Source organism: Excalfactoria chinensis, chromosome 12, assembly GCF_039878825.1.
Source record: "Excalfactoria chinensis isolate bCotChi1 chromosome 12, bCotChi1.hap2, whole genome shotgun sequence".
Classification (NCBI taxonomy): Eukaryota; Metazoa; Chordata; class Aves; order Galliformes; family Phasianidae; genus Excalfactoria; species Excalfactoria chinensis.
Genome location: NC_092836.1, coordinates 16615333 through 16636207, shown reverse-complemented (window position 1 = coordinate 16636207; position 20875 = coordinate 16615333). Strand labels below are relative to the sequence as shown.

General features: G+C 42.0%; 1 protein-coding gene across 1 annotated transcript in view; it reads right to left on the bottom strand.

The window, feature by feature from the left end:
• DCAF1 (DDB1 and CUL4 associated factor 1) overlaps window positions 1-20875 on the bottom strand; it is a 42883-nt gene that overhangs the window by 5544 nt on the left and 16464 nt on the right. The window contains exons 10-22 of the mRNA XM_072347741.1: window positions 20215-20394; window positions 19661-19870; window positions 19139-19308; window positions 17339-17463; window positions 14612-15872; window positions 13880-14078; window positions 13156-13238; window positions 12620-12704; window positions 11791-12024; window positions 11211-11304; window positions 10605-10709; window positions 9730-9803; window positions 9198-9302 (exon numbers count right to left, since the gene is read on the bottom strand). Of these exons, the coding sequence (XP_072203842.1) occupies window positions 9198-9302; window positions 9730-9803; window positions 10605-10709; window positions 11211-11304; window positions 11791-12024; window positions 12620-12704; window positions 13156-13238; window positions 13880-14078; window positions 14612-15872; window positions 17339-17463; window positions 19139-19308; window positions 19661-19870; window positions 20215-20394 (2925 nt within the window). The remainder of the gene's footprint in view (window positions 1-9197; window positions 9303-9729; window positions 9804-10604; window positions 10710-11210; window positions 11305-11790; window positions 12025-12619; window positions 12705-13155; window positions 13239-13879; window positions 14079-14611; window positions 15873-17338; window positions 17464-19138; window positions 19309-19660; window positions 19871-20214; window positions 20395-20875) is intronic.

Below are 20875 nucleotides of genomic sequence, written 5' to 3'. Positions count from 1 at the left end.
CACATTGCTTTTGGAATTGTAGGCATGCTGGGAGTGGGAACACCTCGCAGGTCACTGTTTTAAACTACAGTGCTGTATTAAGCTTATTTTTCCTCCTTCCTAGTGAAATGCATGGAACTAAACATACAAACTTTAACTACTGGTTTTGTTCTGTGCAGTGTCAGTGCAGAGGCCAATGTCTAAAACTTGGTTACTCCACTGAGAATTTAAACACTGATTAAAAACTGAAAAGACAAGCGAGTTTGTTTCCCTTTTCCAGCCTCTAAACCCTGAATCTGCAAAGGAAGAAACCAATTCATTTTCAGAGTTCGGAAAAAACAAAACCAAGTTTTCAGTATCCAGAGACAGACACAAAACTGTAGACATCAAGATATTAAAGAAATATTAAGGCCTGAAAAATGTAGACATTAAACGGTATGGCCTATGAGATTTAAAGTTTGCGTAGTTGAAGCCTAAAGGATTCTGAACAAGAGTTACATCAACATTGTCATTCAAGCTTAAGGCAAGACATACATGGTAATACCAGAATTTAACTGCAGAATGAAGTAACATTTCTATGAAACTAAAGGTTTCTTTTGACTAGAGAATTACCAAGGCAGGAAATATTTAGGTACAAATTAACTTTGAAGGACCATACCAAGCAAAGAGGAAAAATCCCTTATGAAAATACAAGTAGGAACAGAATGCTTGACAACTGAAATCAGTGCTGCCTTCTATCCAGTTTAAATGAGTTAATCTGAAGTAATAATAAGTTAATCAGAATCCACCCACACTCATTCGAAAATCACCTAAGAACAATAAAATCAGGTCGTAATGGTAAAGCAGAACCAGAAAATAACGTGAAAGCCACACTACAGGAAGTCACATCTGCATGTGACAGAAGGAGTGCTGCATAATGTGCTCACTGCGGGTTATTTCTGAGCTGAATGCCACAGATCACCCTATAAGAGGAGTGAACCTGCACTTAGCTGTGTTTTAATGGACACAAACAGGAGCCAGGAAGCCGTTGGTGCCTCTGCTAAGTAACAGGAAGATTAATCCTGCATTAGTTTCCCAGCAATCTCCAAGCACAAACCTGCAGATGCACAGTGATACTCCAAGCTGGAACACAAGGTTTGTATGTGGTGAGACATCTCTCAGCAAAGCACACTGACCTTCTGCACCCAAACCCGAGCTGTGGGATGTACAGCTGAGGAAGACTTCACCTTGTACCTCCTCACACCCAACACTACCACCTATAAAGGACACTCAGTCTACTGATGGATATTGAGGCAGCAGCCTCATCAGATATCACAACTGTCTCACATACAGGATCCACACACAGATAAATATGGTCTGCCTTCACTGATGACTCATATGTGTCTACTGGCAAAGAACAGTGAAGAAGCCTTGTGCAATGTCACAAGGAAGATAGGACAGTCATTCCAAACCACATCTGAATTTGTGATGGAGGAATCTACACAGCATGCTCCTACCCAATCAGTAGCTCCCAAGAGCCTTGGGCAAAGGCACAGGTGCTGCTAGGCAGAAGAACCAGCACACACACCTGTGCAAAGCAAGCACCTGTACTCCATGGCACACAGAACATACACCTCACTACTAAAACAGACAAAAACCCAGAAACCACCACCACCAAATCAAGGAACTGCTTCAGCCATCACCAACTCCTCTAGATGCCTGAAGACATCTAGAGCCTCTGTTTGGGTTCTTTGTATAAGCTGCTGAGCTCAGAACAGCACAGTGCCAGGCTGTGCCACACTGCCTCTCCAACTCCTTCAAAGATGATTTAAGATAGTAGCAGTGATTCACATCCGCTCTTGAACTTACCCACGATAAGGCAGACTTACAGAGATGTGCAAGTAAAGCTAGGCCTCTTACAGAATCAGACAGGTCAGTTAAATAGCAAAGGATATCTAGGATACCTCAAAGCAAACTACTGGTAACTTAATTCTACTATCCAGTTTATGTCAATGTTCAGAACCCAGTAGGTTGGGTTCAACTGATTTATTGTTTACACCTACAAAACATGCTCTAAAGGAACAGCATAAATGGGAGCAGCAGTTCTGTAGCAAGAAATGCTTGTTGTCAGTATTCATACCCAGCTCACAGCTCAGCAAATAACTTTTGGTTTGGTTCGAGCTCTGTGTATTTACTCAGATGCTGTCCAGGTCTGCATGCAATTTCAGTTGCACTTCACAGACCCTCCTACTGTTCTCTTTCTCCCATTCATTTTGCACATACATAAACTCACTAATTTGACTTTTTGGGTAGTACAAGTTATTGATGCTTAACATACTCACTGGCGTTCATCTCTCATCAGAAGGCTCAGGAAAACCTCCATCTTTCACTTCTTTAAACACTGATGCAGAATGCACGTTAACTAGTGGCCTGGTCTTATCAGCATTCCATATGATGGCATCATGCAGCAAGCTGTTGGGTGCTGGAGCACAGAGCACTGTGGAGCTGTACTTCCTGGTCCTGCATTTCTAGCAGTCTCCCGTGAGTTCTGGCTCTTCAGGAGGAAGGTACACTGACAAGGGACAGACTACAGCTCCCAGGAGCCTTCACCACTCCCGATTCTGGGTGATGGGGGTGAACTGTCCTCTTCGCTTCCAGTCAGCGCATTTAGCAGCACAGTCGGAAAATCCTTCTCTCTCTCTCTCCCACGTGTTCGACCTATTACCTGTAACTCCTATTTTATATCATTATCTTACATTCATCTACTTTCTGTAGTAAATTTGGTATCTCTCCCTATCTTAATTGGGTTGTTTTCATTTTCATTCCCCCCCAAAAAAGGGGGCAGGAAGTTGAAAAGGGGCCAGGGAGGCTCCCCCCCTCCCCCACCATCAGGCGTGAAACCACAGAACTCTTAACATATTTCTGCACTGCAGCTGAACATTCTGTCAGTGCACATACTCTGTGCCTTCTGGAAGTATGGCTCACAGCACTGCGGATCAATAAAACCAGACATTTCAAACTAATGCTGCAAGTCTCTGGCCAGCAAAAGGAGCAGAGAGAACCTGATCCCAAATTATATTTCATATACAAGGACCGCAGGTTGTAGCATGACTAGAGGTGGATTAACAAACCTTCTCAGGCAAACAACCCCCAAGAGAAAAGCTTCCAAGTTCTCTAGAAGCTGAACATTCTCCTTCCTGCAGCTTCCAAGGAAGAAACTTTGCCAGAGGATGATGACAAAGATCAGAAAAGCATTTAAAGAGGCAGAGAACACTAAGAAAATAACGCCTCCTGAGAGCTTATTTTAAGTCATATGCAATTCCCCTTCTGTATCAATCCAGATGTGTATCAATTCTCAGAGTTAATGGTGAATTTGGAGAAACTATTCTTACTCGGACCGGACAGCACCACACATGGACTGCAACACACAGAAACTCATCTCAGATGTCCCTGTCTGCAGAACTATGGTTGATCAGAACTTCCTCCTCCCTGAGACGATATGCACAGCTCGGTCACAATGAAAACTTCAGGTCCTGGTCTGCCTACAGCACTTCACATATGACTTGTTAAGCATGCATCCACTGAGTACCACTGAATCCCCCATGGTGTACTTCCTTATCTGCCCCTGAACTGAAGTCAGCATCTGCTAACTTAATGACACTGAAACAAAGCTTCAAATAAATGAGAAACAGAACTTCCTACACCTCTAGTCTAAGTATCCAGAAGGTTTTTTGCGCAGTTTTCCAACTTTGCTTATTTCACATTGAGTGAAAAGAGCTGTAACAGAAACACAAACATATCAGCTTACTTTATAAGCTGCCCTGAGACTTTTAATACTGTTTCTTACATCACTTAAATTCAACGTTTTCTAGTCCAGATGAACAAAATTGAGATTTCTCAGCTCGTTCCCTTCATCCTCTGCTGGGGGCTGATTCAATCCAGAACAAGAATTTACATTAACAGACCCCTGCCCAGCCTTCTTTGCTACCGTTGTACAGACTGCCCTGCTGCCACGGGCTCATGGCTGCTCCTACCCCAGCTCACCTGCTGTCACCACATCCAAATCAACAAGTCTCCTCTGCAGGTGCTTTCCAGGAGCTTCTCTCCTCTGCAAATACATTCCCTATTGCAACTCTGTTTGGAACCTGCTGAATGACACCACTCTCTTCTTATTAGCATTTGAGAGGCTATCTTTTCCTCCACCTGCAAAGTGGTCAAACTGAAACTTTTGTCACTTTTTCAAATCTTCCAGCTCATATTTGATTTACTTCTGTTTTGTTTTTAATAGTTCTGTAAGCCTGCCTGCTAATAAATACATGCTTAAATAAACAGTTGTCTTTCTCCAGCCCTTTTTTGTTAAAAAAAAGTGTCTCCCAGTCTTTAAGTTATAAACATTTATTAGCTTTTGCACCTTCTAGCTTACTTTTTCTTCTCTTTCATCCTCTTCCTCCAAGTTACTCCTAGAGAAAAGCAAACCAGTGTCTAGTAACCTACAGCCTCTTACAAAGTATCAATATATGTTTTCATAAAAAAAGAACATTTGTTGCTCCAACAAGTTCACTGCGGAGTGTTTTTTCCCTCCATAGAAATCAGTCTCTCCATCTTTTAGTAATTTACCTTTCTCTACAGATGATCCCCCTTGTCACACCTTGAGGTTATTCCAAAGTCTCAAGCAGCACATTAGGACTGTCTCATCCTTTGAGACACACTTCTCAGGAGTGACAACATCTGGTTTCCAATCACTTACAAGTCTTCCATCCATTTTCCTCGCCCACCCACTTCTTTGCATTCCCAGAGCAATGGGCAGCAAAAAAAGAAAGCTTACGTATATTTATGTATAGCCAACAGTCCTTCTGGGGAGGGGTGGGGGAGGCAGGGCTAAGCCTCCTGAATAACCTGTAGAGTCTTTCTCTTTCCCCAAAACATGGCAAGCCCAAACTCACTTCCCATTATCACCCCATTCAATTAATTCTAAGTATCCATCTCCTTCATATTTCACGACTGCATCTATTTTACCTTCTTGGCTACTTCAGTGTTAGAATTTCTACTTCTTCATAGCCATTTAGGAGGTCACAGAGCTACAAACACAGAAGCCTAGTAACAGCGGTTACTATATGAACAAGCAAGGAATCTTACCATATCCTTCTATGCAGAAGTAGATACGTTCAGATTTAATACAGGAGACAGCACACAGCATACAGCATGTAGTGGAGAAATAAAAAGCAGTTACTCTCTTTGTCTATATAAGTAGGTTAAGTCTGTCTAACAACAACTACTTGTGTATCTGTGACCATTGTTCTTTGATTCATCATAGACAACACCCTCTGTTGGATCAGCACGCTCAATGGGGACCCAGAGCAATACTGGTTTGCCTAAGAAACATTCTCATCATAACATGACCCTATACATCTGATGACAATCTAACTGGAGAGTCACCGACTGCTTTGAGGAATGTGCAAGTCATCATTCAGCCATTGCTGAGAAACACCAGATCATGGTTGTGATCTGGCACAAGCTGCCAAAGGGATTGAAGTTCCCCTCTCTCTCCCCACAAATAGGTAACCCCACAAGAACAAACCTGCATCGAAGCAACAACAATAAAACTACAATGGAATTGCTGTTGCAAGTAGATAGGAGTAAAACCCTAAAATAAGTTGAGACCGTATAAAGAAAGTTGAGAAAAACATTTCCCTGTGTTGACTAAACAAGGCGTTAGAGCATCAATTCTTTCAAGTACTCTTTGCCTCAACTCCATCACCCAGAATTTTCCAAACCAACGTAAAAAAGACAAATTACACACCTACCATCACCATTTAGATAGCCCAGAAACACTGCAGGATTATTAAGTTCTTCAGTTCTGGCAAAAAAAGCAGAACACACTTTATAGGACAGGGCCAGCTAAGTGTGGCAATCTGCTGTTGAAGACATACATCTCTCTAAAACAAAAACTGCGAACACTTGAGTCTCACAGATGCAACATCATTCACATTATACACTACAGAGAAAAAGAGGTCTTAAAGAACTAACACAAGGGGAAAAAACACACAAAAACTAAAATCTAAACTAAAACAGGTAAAAATAGGGACTACAAATCCTGTAACCCACTCAGCAGATCGCACCATCCGAACTTCAGTTTCTTGGTTTTGATCTCACTCTGTGGTCAGCCAATTCATTCATTTTAGCTTTCCTGGTCTCCATTCCTACAGCACAGCAACTGCCACGCAGCACTTCCAGGTCACATCAGTACACACACTTTTCTCTGCATCATCTCCTCAGAAACTCCTGCTCTGCTTCACTCAATGCAGAAGGACGAGTATTTTCTATAACATCCGACAACAAAAAATGCTCACAAAGTGGCTGCTGCTAAGTATGTCACCTCTTCACCTTCCCTCAGCGGCTGCACCAACATCCCCGCAGCATTCGTTATGCTTAACAAGGCCTGACAACACTCGATTACCTGTCAGAACGAGGAAGAGGCAGCTTTCCAAAGATCTAATATGTGACAGCCAGCTGACATAACAGCACTGATGAAACCAGAACTCTTCATCACAACAGCATCAAAGGCAAGCCGGCCAAATCAGCCTAACCATTTAGAGGGTAATTCACCCAACAGATCAGTTGGTTTTAAAAGGTTCAATTTCAGAAAGGGGGATTCATATAATTGTTTTGCTTCTTAAATAAGAGAAGGATTTAAAGATAGGAGGAGTACATAGCTTAGTTTTAAGGACTCGGTCTTTGCTTTTTGAAAACTCAGACCTATTGCTGACACTTGTCAAAACGTCAGGTAGATGTTTTTGTCCACAGTTCTCCTGGTTAACTTTCCTCAAACCCAGGTTTTTATAGTGACTTTCTTCTGCATCACCCAGTGTCCAAGCAGGGCTTACACAAGCAAACATGCTCCTATTCAAATATCTATTGCTTTCCGTACAGGTAAAAAACTGTTCTCATGGGCCAATGCAGGTCATACACACAAATATATCTGCATAAAACCAAGAGTGAAGATACAGGGGCCAAGCAGAATAATATCTGCTCAAAAACTCCTGTCCAGAGAGATACCACAGTAACACTGATTCACATTAATTTCCCCCCACATCATTTACATGAAAAAGACCAAAAAGCCAGAAGGTATTTCGGAATATCTGTAACAGGTCTCGGCAAGTTTGAAAGCTTATTTCCAATATTTCAAAGTCGAGATCACAGAAAAGTAACTAAAAGTAATATAGCCCTCCATTTGTGTACGTATATACAGACAACCTCTTCTCATACAGAAGGGAGTTACTCTGGTTGGCTTTAACAGAGGAGAGAGCCAAAGATACTGCATCTACTCTGGAAATTTTCTACATCCTGCCCAATGCTGCTCTCCTCTACTATATTTTGTAAGCCTAAGTCAGTCATAAGGCTTCAACAAGCCTGACTAGACAAGAACGTACAGCAACAGAACAGAGAGCAAACTTTACAGTTTGCTCTGCTAAACAGGCACAGATCTAATGGAATTCGGATGCACAGATGTTACATCAAAGTCAAACCTCTCTTACCAAGGAAGTTAGATTCCAATCATCCCTAAGAGACAGATCCTGTCCAGGAAACATTTATATACTCCAGAAACAAAGACAACAAAAAAAAGCAATTACACAAGTATCGACTGATCACTTGCTTAAATTACGTTTAGGGTCACCTTTATTTGTACAACAGGAAGCTTCCCCAGACACATTTAATGCATAACAGATCTCTTATCATTGCTTGGTACTTTAATGTTACAGCCCGGATCCAATAGCACTCAGACTGCGTCCTCATCACAAGTAGAGATCTCCAATTAAGTCATCACTTAACAGCAATATCACACAACAGTGTCTCAACAGCTGGTAGAATCATTGTAGCAAAAATTAACTTTGCGTTGTACAAAGTACTTGAGATTTCACAAGTGAAGTGCAAGCAAGCTCACTAAAATACACTTTGCACACACAAAAACAGTGGAAGCAGAGAGAAAAATAGAACCTAATGACTAAACAAGGGAAGCACTGGATGACTAGAAAGTAGAAATACTTCAACAGGAACAGTAATTGTTTCCCCCTGCTCACTGCTTCAAGGGAAATTCTATTCCTCTCTCTAAAATCAGTTGGATACAAGTTGCTAAACTGAATCCTCTGGGGACAGTAACAGTGACCTGTAATTTCCTAAGAACCTTAGGACTTACAGAGGGCAAGTTGTGTATGTGAACTACTGCTTCATCTTAAGAATGGCAGTGAAATTCTATAAGTATCGACTAATTGGAAAACAAAATTCCTCCTTCTATGGATCTACTGTCCAGTCTCCTGAACCAGAAAGTAAGCTTTGGCGTAGCAACAAGATTCAAAGACAAAAAGAATATGAGAAAGCCAGTTTTCCCACACAGAAACGTTATGTTCTGCTGTTCTTTTTTAAGTGGTACTTACTGGAAAAGCATGAAGCCAGCTTTTCTCATAGGAAATACAAATAAATGATTCCTAGAATGCACATAACCAAGGACCAAAGAATAATGCACTTAAAAATCTTTGTGGAACTGAAGCATCAAGTCTTCGCCTGTTCAAAAAAACCCCCAAAAACACCTGATCCCAAAAGAGCTACAAGATTGTCTTTGATTCCCATTGTATCGTACCAACTATTCTGCACTGCTTTGTATTCTACCAACAGCGCCCCAAGGAGCACTTACTGCAGTTCTGCTCTTTTGTCATGTTGGCAGAGTTCAAAGTGGTTGATGTGAGAAGGAAAAGCAACACATCCAGCATAAACCTGGAGCTTAATTTAAGATTTGGAAGGCATTTTGCTGTGCAGAAATAGCGTGCAGTTCCACTGCATTAGCCACACATCTCCCTTGGAAACTGGTGACAAGTCATATCCCACTGCAAGACCTGGGCACACTTAAACTGAAGGAGAACCTCAAAACATTTTTGGCTCTACTGGATGTCAAAGTACTTTAAATAACAAGCAGAACAAACAGCAAAGTTTCTGATCGGGATTAGAACGTTTGTGGAAACCAGCAAATAAACTATAAATTACCACAACAGTTTACAGTGCACAAAACGACTGTGAACACAGATCCTGCAATGATAGTTCCAGCTTACACTGAAAGTAATAATATCCGCACCACATGAAGCAAATACAAATGAGGCATATAAGTAATAAACGAACACCTGTGGCCTCTCACATGTAGACAGGTAACAGCTACTCTTGAGCAAGCAGGTTAATGCTGTATTTCTCACCTGATCTTCTTCTTCATCCTCTTCATCTTCGGCCAAACGCTGCCTGCCCACTTCATACAGTCTGCAAACTGTATCCATGTTCATGGAATCTATGCTGCCTTGATTCTGAAGAGGAAATGCCCACACAGCAGTTAACCCCAGGAATTAACTATTGCATTCATGTTTAACGCTCTATCTGGTCTCGCTTACAGAAACATAACCAAAATCCTCCCTTCCCATTTACTAGCAGCTAAACAACTAAAAATGAGACTTTTATTGGATCCAGACTTAAAACCTTTGGTGGATCCTGAACACACTCTGGGCTAGCTCTCACCAAGCTGCACAACGCTTCCAGACAAATGCAATTGAAAGATTGAGATGCAGAAAAACAAGACGGCTTTTAAGCTAAACTGTTGTCAGACAACAGGAGGTGAACAGCACCTTTACCACCATCAAGCCACCACCACTAGTTAGTTAACATGTGAATTTAACAGTAGGTTTTAAAAAGAAAAGAAGACCACAGCTATGGAAACCAGAAACTTAGCTCCTTTACCTCAATGACAGCCAGATAGCAATCCTTGCTGTCTGTGCACAAGTCAAAGATATTCCGCTTTACATCTATGGTAGCTGGAAAACATCACAAAGGGAACTCAGTTAATTGCATATTACTTAGTGCTTGCTGGAAGAAAAGATCTATGTATATATGTCTAAAAGCAGGTAACAAAACGCTGGGACAAGAAGCAACAGCTGAAGTAAAAGTGAAATTAACTTGGTAACTAACTTGACCTGTAAAAATTTTGGAGACTGTCATTAAAAATAAATTGTCCAGGAAGTTCTTAACCTGATCTCCACTGCGCTTTCTCCCTCGATACATCTACGGGCTTCCCAAAGCACTATCAGCAGCAAGTAATCTTTCAGGATAGGTGGCAACCAGGGGATTGAGTTGTATCTCCTTTCAGCAGCAAGAGTCACATCTACCCTTATAGCAGTAGCAGCTACAATAGCTGCAGTACAGCTGCAGAAGCTTTGCAAGCTGTAGGCCAAACTGACAGCATTTTGGATGACCAGTATGGGAAAACGATGAAGGGAAAATAACAAGAACAAAAAAAAAAAGGCCCTTCCTGAAATCAGAGCAATGATGTCTTGGCCAAGTGACCTACTATCTCAGATTATGTCCTACTTACAAAAAGGAAAGAAAAATAAAGCCATAAATTCTGAATAGCAGCAAGTAACAAAGCCACACATTGAAAAGGTAATATATTTGCACCTGTTTCAGCATTAAATATGACATCTATGCCTCAATCAGCATACATTATAGCGGAATTTGTTTTGCCACATGTGCAAAGGAGAGAAGGAAGTAAATATTACTAAGCACAACTTTCAGTAAACCTTTAAACCTCCAGACTGAGCTATCTGGTCCTCATTTACCTATGGGTTTATAATCAGTTGCATTGAACGTCCTGAAAGAAGAGCCGAAGGGACTTCTCATTCTCTCCTCCAGAAGTTCATCTTCATCATCTGCCTGCAACATAGCTGATACAAGCAAAGATTATTCCACAAACCCACCTTCCATTTGTCACCATCTTTAATCAACTTAAGATCAAACTTTGACAAGAATTTTCTTTCTATTTAATAGCTCAGCAAGACTAATTTGATGTCTATTCTTCCAGAGCTGCCTTTATTACTACTGCAAATCACTGAGGCTTAATATGGAGGATCAAATTACATTCTCAAGCATCGTCAGGTCTGCTGTTGCAAACATTTCCTTCTTCAAAAGGTTAATTTTTTAAATTTTTTTTTTAATCTCTCAAATGAGTTATGACATTGCTGATGTTAGAGAAAGTTATCTCTGTCAGCAATACATGCAGCATCAGCTCCCTGGGGACAAAAAAGCAACCAAAACCAACCACTAAATAGTTCACACAGAGCAGTAAGCTTCGAAGTTAGAAGCTCTGAAGCTTCTGATTTCACTGAACAAGCATCCACTCATAACTATCAGAGATGAACAGAGTAATTAAGACTAAGAAATCCTACCTCCATACATAACTGTGCCCGTATAGTTGAAGACCACACGACACTGATCCAGTGCGGGAACTGTGTGCAACAAATGGAAAGTTCGGAGGTCCCACTGAAGAAATACAGGCTAAGGAGCAACAGATCATTGAAAGTGTCTGCTTCCTTTTCAGTACAGTGCTGAAGAGATGATTAATTGCTTTCAAGAAACCTCACTGATACTCTCTTGAAAACATAAAAGAACCAGTGTCAGATCCCAACTCTACCTTCAAAATCAAAAAGGTTTTTACTGAGGACATCATTCTCAATTGTCAGATGTTACTGCAGTAGCTTCAAGGTACATCTTGGTAAGGGAATGCAAGACAGTAAAAGTATCACTAAGTGCATTAGAAAAACAAAATCTCAAGTATTTCCATTAGTCCAAAATCAGAAATATAGCCCAGATTTAAATTGTCTGAGAGTCCTTATTTACTGGATTCCCAGACAAAAGCTGTTCTTCTGAACATAATTTATAACACATCAAATAATTTACAGCTGTGTTTTTCAAACAAAATATTCAGGTTTCAACCCATTATCACTGAAGGGTGATACTGAAGGATACAATTTCTGTGTTGACTATGACCTCCAGCCCATTGGGATGGAAAACACCACTGATGGTCATGTTGAATTTATCAAACTTGTGGATGGCTTGTGCTGATCTGACATCCCAGAGGACACCATCATTTAGGACAAGGTCATCAGTGGGGTTAAATGTGGCACAGTTCTTCTTGTAGTTGTTGGCAAGATCTGGGTTAAACAGAGTCAATAGCTTGTTGCCAGTCTGAATATCATAGATCTTTTAGATTAAAAAGAAAGAGAAACATTAGTCACAATTTGTAACATACCCGCACCTTAACACATCCCATGTTTTATATCACATCTAGAATCACCCCAGCCCCATTTTGCTTCATCATTTCAAGCAAAAGCATTCTTAAGATAACCATTCCTCTGTCAGTCTTAAAAATCTTTAAGAACTGTTAATGGGCTTTAACTGTTAGGGCTTTAATGAAGAACAAAGGCTTTACGGCCATTTCAAATCAGTTTAATCTGTAACACTCTGCGGAGCCCAGCTCTACTTCAAACTCAGCAAAGAAACAATTCTCTAATATGGGCAAACAAACTGTTTAACAGATAAACGCAACACACAAACTGATCTGACTTCCAGATTATTCAGTTAAAAAATGGGCAGGAATTACTAGTTTGCTTAAACACAAAGTATTTACACACAATACGGTCAAGTTTATAGCAAATAACTTCTCTTTAAGGGTATTTTCAAAGCTCTTCCTGTAGCTCACACAGGGCCTCGCAGCACCCAGACCTGCTAATAAACATTCTGCGAAGCATTAAACTCTTCTCACAGCTTCACAACCATGACTTTTACTGGTACTTACATGGGCAATGTCTCCTTTTGTGCCAATGACTCTATCTTGAGAATGCTTGCTGAACTCCACATATTGGTCATCAGGGAAGGAATGCCTATAGGTAGAGTCAATCAAGATGTCAAGAGAGCGATTGTAAATATTCAACTCAATTTGACATAACTTTTCTCTGGGATATTCGGGTCCAAAAATTTCACTACACAAAACCAACACGTCATAAAATTCTGTGACTGGTTACAGAAAGGCTGTCAAGATGACAATCTTACCAACATAAGAATAAAAACACAAACGTAATTCTCTGCCTTCAGGAACAAGGGTCATCTTGCTCATTTAATTGCATTAGATGACTCTCCAGGTAAGCAGAACATATCTGTACTCAACAGAACAGGGAAGATGCTAAAAATAAAGTGTGTTACTTTTCTCATGTTTTCAGAACAGACACTGGGGGAGCCGTGCTGTCCTGTTCTTCCATGGAGCTTGTTCTTAGGGATTCTGCCGATACTGAATGTTTCCAACTGAATACCCAACAGAGATCAGAACACACTTACTTCATATCAAAGACAGACTTCATTCCCCACAATGCAGACAGAGGTTGGCTCCATGTAGCAGATGTCAGCAATAAGGATCCATCCTGTATTTCCGGATAGGAGTGGAGGGGAAGGAAGGAAAAAGAACACCAGGGAAAACAGGTTATTGTTTTACTTGTGCACACTCGTTTAGATTTAAATTAATCTTGTAAAAATTACAGCAAGTTTTGAGCTCACTAAACTGCTTCTGTGAGGATCTCAGCACTCAACATTATACCAAGAGCTCTTTATGCTACGTAGATGAAGGAAAACATTACATATAACAACGGGAATGATCTGTGATGTTAATAGCAGACAAAAGCAGGATTGATCTCTGCCTGAACTTTGATGACCACTGAGTGGTGTTTACCTGCTTTAAGTTGGTTACCTTCTATTTCTCTTCAGAATCACCCCCCACAAAATGCTTTTTTTTCCCCGGTTTGATATATTCTGGCATTACATCTCACAACTCTTAAGTCACTTCAAAATCCATTACTTACAATGACACACAGCCCCTGCATCTTCTCAATGCATTATCTTGAGAAGAAAGTAAATGAGATGCAGTAGGTAACCACTACCAGTACCCTGATCACAGGCACTGCAGGCCAGCCAGCAGGTGCACTTGAGATTTATAGATGTGCCCCAAATGCAGCAGGCTTTAGTCTACAAGAACTTCAGAACTCAGCACAGGTCTCCAATTACTCACCCTCGATGGCTCAAGGTGCGTGATTGCAGAGTTATGGCAGTTGTAACTCGCCTCTTCCTGTCCACTGAATACATTGTACAGTTTCAACTGCCCTGTGCAAGTACCCAGCATTAAGAATCGTTCACGTGCAGAAAAAGCACAACAGGTAAAGCCACTCTCATCCTCATTTGCTTCCCGGAACACAGAAATCGGACGGAACCTAAAGAAGGTAGAAAAAGGGTTACCAGAAAGAGAGCAGAAAAGCAAAACGGAACTACTGCATGAAGCGACGACACTAAAATCAGTCCTCATTAATTGTATAGGCTGAAGTTACAGTTTTCTTCTAAGACAAACTAAATGTTAATTCTAAGCCTACTGGTCAAGTAAGAATGTGACAACAGTGTCTGCAACAATCCTGCATGACCAAGTACTTCTGTTACAGTACATCATTATGTTGAAGCACTCACTCCTGTAAAACTGGCATTATATGTCTTCCAAAGGAGAACAAAGAAATATGAGCTTCATCAACAGACGCAGCCAATTAATTAATATCAATCTGAAATTAGCGTGTTTTGTATCCTTAGTACTGACCCTTAGTATAAGAGATACACAACTTCTAAAACTGCCTTGCAAATTGAAATGCTTGTCTGTCCAAGGAGGCTCTGCTGTGGGATTCTACAGCCTGATTTCAGGCAAGGCTTTTCAGCACAGGGCACACTCTGAGAGGGAGCAAGAAACATTTTTCTTCCTTACCTGCTAAATATAAGATGTCTATCAAAGCAGCCACCATCCACCCCTCCGTACTTCGGAAAGGCTGCCCTGCGGGTCAGCCGTGAGGTAAAGTTAGTTGGCGCTTGGCGCCTCTGTTTTGGCTCAGGACACTGATGGGGAGTGAAGAGAGAGAAAGGGGGACAGGTGGCAACAGGGTTTTTGCAGCGGGCGTGCTGCTCCCTAAGGTACTCTGTGATTATACTGTCCAGCGTGGGCGGGGAAGGAAGGTGTCTGTCCAGCTGCTTTTTGATAGCTGGGCTTTGGCTGTAGGCGCCATGGTCCGATTTTTGTCGCAACACTCTTATTTTTCTGCCGTTGCAGGGAGATGGCCTCTCCCTGACAAAGCTAATCCTGCCAATCAGAGGAGAGTTGCTGGCATAAGAAGGGCCTGGAAGGGCAAGCGGACCTTGGGATGCAGGCGGCCTTGCCTGAGCGTGGACAGACGTGGCAGCAGAACCTACAGAAGTGTGGCTACTCAAACGGGCTGAGATGCCATTAGCTATGCGAGGAGTGCGAGGCAGGGCCACGGGAGAGGCAGCAGCCGCAACGGGGGTGAAGGCAGATGAATGAGATGCTGCAGTCATGGGTAGGTCAGCCTCTTTAGTAAGGATAGATGCAGTTTCTCCTAGGCCCTTAGAGATGAGATGGTTCCGAATCAGGAGCAGCAGCTCCTTCTCAGGGAACGTGATCCTTGACTGAGCCACCACATCTGCTTTCTGCAACCGAGCCAGGGAGACATCTGTGCCAATCAGCAACGGCTTCCCAGAGACACGCTCTATCAGTTCGGCAGCGTATTTACAGAACTTCACATGCTCACTGCGCTTGTCCTGAAGCACCGGCTCTTTCATCAGCTGCTGAATTTGACAGCTGCTGAAGAGTGGGAGCTTGCTGATAATCTGCCGGACAGTACTGCTGCGTGAGAGCCCCACCAAGGCTTTGCAGGCTAACGCTCGGATCTGATCTGCATCTGTGATTGGCATCTTTATTGACAGCAATGACAGCAGCACTTTGATGCCGTTGTTGGACTGTACCACATTCCACATCTTAGCCAGTGTGTGCTCACTGCTCTTAGGTGCCTGAGGAAGCTTTCGCCGAGGAGTTCCAGAGATGAATTTGCCAATACTGGAGATGCGATTGTCTGGGCCGCACACGCAATTGATGATGATCTGAAGGGCTGATTTCTGAATCTCAGCATCATGGATGAAAAATTCACCCTCAGCAACTCCAAGGATGATACTAATACCTAGTGAGGGAAAGAAACAATTCCTTTAATACTCTTCCAGCTGCATCAGTTAAGTAAGGGAGCCTTTCACAAACCTGAGAAAAATCCCTAATTCCTCTTCCTTCTGGGGATTTCTAAAGTTCATTTTTTTTCCCTAACTAGCATTAGACACATTCATTCCCCTGCCTCTCTGACAAAAGTCTTCTGGTTCTGTTTGTTTGGGTTTTTTTTTAGCACTCTCATGCTCCTCCACTTCCTCATCAATAAGCAAGGAGCTGTCAGAGCTCCAGCATGGCACAGGATTGCCATCGCTGAGATACCTGGCACAGAGAAGATGCACAGGCATGCTTCTAATTCTTACTACAGGAAGCAACTCTTGCAGAATATATTAACAATGCAGACAAGGAGGGGAAGAAAGGAGACTGTTATCAAGGGGAAGAAATAAATCATGTCGTAGTTTCCTACGTGAAATTCATCTACATGTTTCAAGTCCACTTCAGAAGATCAAAACTTCCTTCCAGAAATAGGTATTTAGTCCAGAAAAAGAGTTGAGCAAAAGACAATTTCTTCTGCACTGAACCGATCATCATCATCTTTATATTTTTTTTCTTTAAATGAATAGAAAAAAGGAAGTCAGGATCTCTTTAACACTTAGGCCTTAGATCTGACCCAGCTACACTTTATTCATCTGCACGCTGAATCTGCAGGTAGCCAATTAGAGTATAACTCAAACAAAGGCAGAGTACAGAGTATGACTCAGAGGAAAGGCTGAACGAACCAGGGCTATTCAGCCTTGAGAAAAGTCTCAGAGGGGATCTGATTAATGTTTATAATTATCTTAAGTGTGGGAGCCACGACCAACCTCTTCAGCAGTCTGCAGGGACAGGACAAGAGAGAAAGGCCATAACCTGCAGTACAGGAAGTTCAGCACCAACATGCGAAGGAACTTCTTCACACCGAGGGTGATGGAGCACTGGCACAGGCTGCCCAGGAAGGCTCTGGATTCTCCTTCTCTGGAGATATTCAAGACCCATCTGGACACCTACCTGTGCAGCCTGCTGTAGGGGCCTGCTCTGCAGGGGGACAGGACTCGATCTCTAGAGGTCCCTTCCAACCACTATGATTCTGTGATTCTGCAAAATCTATACAATAATTCTCCCATATTCCCAAGAAGACCTAAATTTCTGGGAAGCTGAGGGAACCTAACAGTCCCATAACAATAGCAAATTTGCCTACATCCATATTTAATGAGCTCTTGAAAACAAGCGTGAGTCACAGATCATGCCTTCACATTTAAAATACAACCATAGCACTGATCATGACAGTTTTAACTGCAGTCTACTCTTACATTTACCTGCATCCCTAATGATAACTCTGCATGCACTACTTTAACCCTTTTCTCAGTGTAGAAACAGCCAGCTGAAAAACAACAACACATAGAAGACGATTAATAAGGGTGTGATTAATCAGGACAACATTCAGCTTACCCACAGTGGAAACAGTAGATCCAGCTTCATCTAACACATCCACAGGTTCTGCCAGCTGCAGTTGGATTTTAGGAACCACAGTCAGGATGGCTAGCACATCCAAAGCATAGCGTACTGTGTCGTTCCTGAAAGCAATGTGAGAACTTCTTACAAGTGTACTCTAATCCAGCAGATCAATCTGTCACGTCTGATACTTTTTGATGATGCTTTCTGGTCAATGTGCCTCTCTTAAAGGGCTGGTTCTCACAGAAGGTACTGCTCACATACTGTAAATATGCACACTATCACCTGCAGTTTGACATGCATCTCATCCTGCCCACAGGCTCCCAGAAGCAATGGAATTTTTAAATTACAGAAGCACAAACTAGACTCATGTACAAAAACATTCCAAGCTAAGCTTCTTCACCTAACTCCACATCTGAGTTTAAAAACATTCATGTCTAATAAACTTTGTTGCCAATAAAGTAGAAAAGTTTTCTTTCTCAAGTGAAGGGGAGCTGTTTGTCAGATTTACTGCTAAACAGGATATGGATAAAAACATCAGCTTAGGCACCAGATTAAGAGACACAGGTATGTGGAATACGAAAAGGGCTGCTGAACAAGAGATGGAAGAGCAGAACAATGGAGAAAAACAAAAGGGCTGATGGCTTGAAGGCTGTATGGAAAGGCAGGAGTTAACCCAAGCTGCAATTAGGAAACAGCTGCAGAGAATAAAAAACAGGAGAACCGAAACCACCCAGGAGAATGCAACCTGAGTGAGAGAGGGAGGAAGGCAGGGGACTGCAGAAGCAGAACAGATTTCAAAGGCTTTCAAGCTAAGCCATGCAAGGAGCTCCTGTTTGCAGCAGAAATAAGGAGAAGGGAGTCCTGGTGACAAGAATACAGTTGATGACAACTAGCCACAGCAGACAGTGACTCATCAGTGAGCATATCTCTAGAGGATTACACCAACACTCTTGAGAGCAGATGCCCGTTGGGATAAACAGAGGCTGGAACATTGCACCCATCCTCCCTCTGAACTGGGGACAGGAGCCTAATGGTATCTCTATCAGACTCTGGGACAGTTCCCTTTCTCTTATAGAGTAAGAACGCTGCAAATTTTGGGGTGGGCTGTGGGCGAGTGGGACCACAGGAAGATAATACTACAGTGCCCCAGACAGGAGAAACGTAGAAGCAGAATTACAAGCTAAGCCTCTCTACAAACATGCTGAGTGTAAGAGCCGGTGGTGTATCATCTAGCAACACTGTTACTGTGTGTTGCCTGAGCTCATCTTCAGACTTTTTCCCCTGCTCAAACACTGTCCTGTTGCACATTCAATGCAACATTTTTGCAACATTTGCAATGTTGTAACTACTCAGCAAATTTCAAGTACCAATAAATGAACAAAGGTGATACACATCCTCTCTTATATAAACTACACTTACTTCACCCAGACATTCCACTTCTTCTCCAGGATTAAGTTATATCTTGACTTCATCTTCTACCTAAAACGTTTCCTAAAACCCTTCTGTAACAAAGAGGTAAACAAATAAAAGTAGCACAGAACTGTGCCTAAGCTGTACTATGATGCTGGTTTCTCAAATCTAAGGTGTGAGGCATCTTTATTCATGATTCTCATGGCATATCTCACTCTACTTCAAGGTTTTACTTCTGCTTTCTACTGTGCTTTTATAAGCACCACGTAACCACAGCACAGGCCCCTACCACCTGCCTTAGACACTCTAACAGAAGGAGGGAATATAGAAAACCTATGGCCATCCTGCCCATAAGTCACAACTTACAGCTCTAAAACAGCTCACCTTGCATAGTACGTCTTCCAGTTACATGCTATTGAAATGAGCTGAAGCATGAGCTGGACACAAGACAACTTAAGGAAAACTTCTGCTGGCTCCCAGTAGAGCTGTGCTGGCCCGTACTCGATGAGGAATTCCATCATCTCTACGATCTGCTCATGGGTGTAGGAACAGGCCTGCCGGGAAAAGAATTGGAAGCATTAGAGAGAGATCACAAGGGTTACAAATTTGCTCATCAAGTCCTTCACTGCCGTGATTTAAACTGAAACCTGTAGTCTTGTCAACACTGAACTTATCATTTCCCTGCAAATTATTTATTATCCGCTATAGAAGAATTGTAGCAGCTGCAACAATAATAAGCAATAATAAGCTTAATAATACATTTTCTTTCTTTGCAGTCCTAGAAAGTATATGATGTCTGAAAAGTATCATTTGTTACAAGCAATTAAAGCCATTTCCAATGTTTTCAGTCTCTGTTTCATACAATACAGACTTTGTCAATGCTGGGAGGTCACACATGCTGCTCACCTTGTATGGGGGCTGCGGATGGACCAAAACACCCCCTTCAGTGCGCTGGAGTGACTGCTTCACCTGTTCAAGTTTGATAGCAAGGTGAGCTTCAAAGTATCTCCGCAAGGCCATGCAAGTGTGTTTCCCAGTCTGGCGACTGGCAAAGATCTCATCATCACTCAAGAGAGCTCCTTGGTCTTCCAAGTTTAAGATTTCAAGGGTGCTTATCTTCAGCAAGAAAGTCAGGTGGAAAGAAAAAAAGTTTCATCAGTTCACACCAGAAAAAATTGCATCTACAATTCTCAGCCACACTTGTATCAGAACCATACTGAATTTGCTTATGTGTCTTCTGTACCCAACTCTCTCTGACAGCTGATGAAAGCTTTTTCTGTTCAGGAAATACTCTCCTGTCTATCGCTCAGAAAACTCACCTCACCTTTCCTATCTTTTGGGAAGAGAAATAAACAAACAAACCAGAACACAACCAGACAGAACTCTCCACACTTTAGTAATTGCAGAGGGTACAAAACCTGATTTTAACCCTGTTCAACACATAAAACTGCAGTTCTTACCAGGTTAACCAGACGACGAAGGCCATCGTGCCTGTCAAAGAGCTCCAGGACAGCACGGAAGGAGAAGCAAATGGAGAAGAACATAGTAGCATGACAGCAGCCTGAGGCATGGGAGCACTCCATTAGCCATAAGGTGTAGTTCACCACGTCTGAAAGCACATTATGGGGGTGCATGCACACCTAGAAAGCAAAAGAACTTTACTGAGAAGGACTTCAAACAGGCTGCTGAGAGGATTAGTCTGAGTAGAATGACAGTTCTTTGAGGGTACAACTGTCCCTAGTGTAGCTGGGAGTAACTGATATCTGAGACGTGAAATAAAAGCCCCATTTCTAGATCAGCAAAATGCAGCCTCAGTGAGACTACAAGAGCACCATGCAGAAACACAGGACTAGCAACTGGTCCATTCCCTGACATGAACAGGGTAAATACAACAGTCTTCATTCAGTGACATTCAAAAAAAAACAAAACAACACAGTTTTCTTATGACAAATTCAGTTCAGAGAAACGCCAAGCAATACATATACAGCACAAGTCTGTTTTCTGACAAAATGAGCAAAAAGAAAACATTGCGCTCATTTTGCCTTTCTTGCCATCGTAAAAGACGTGACACATAGACAGAACTGTCAACCACAGTTACCCAGAAGTTTTTGAGCTCACTCA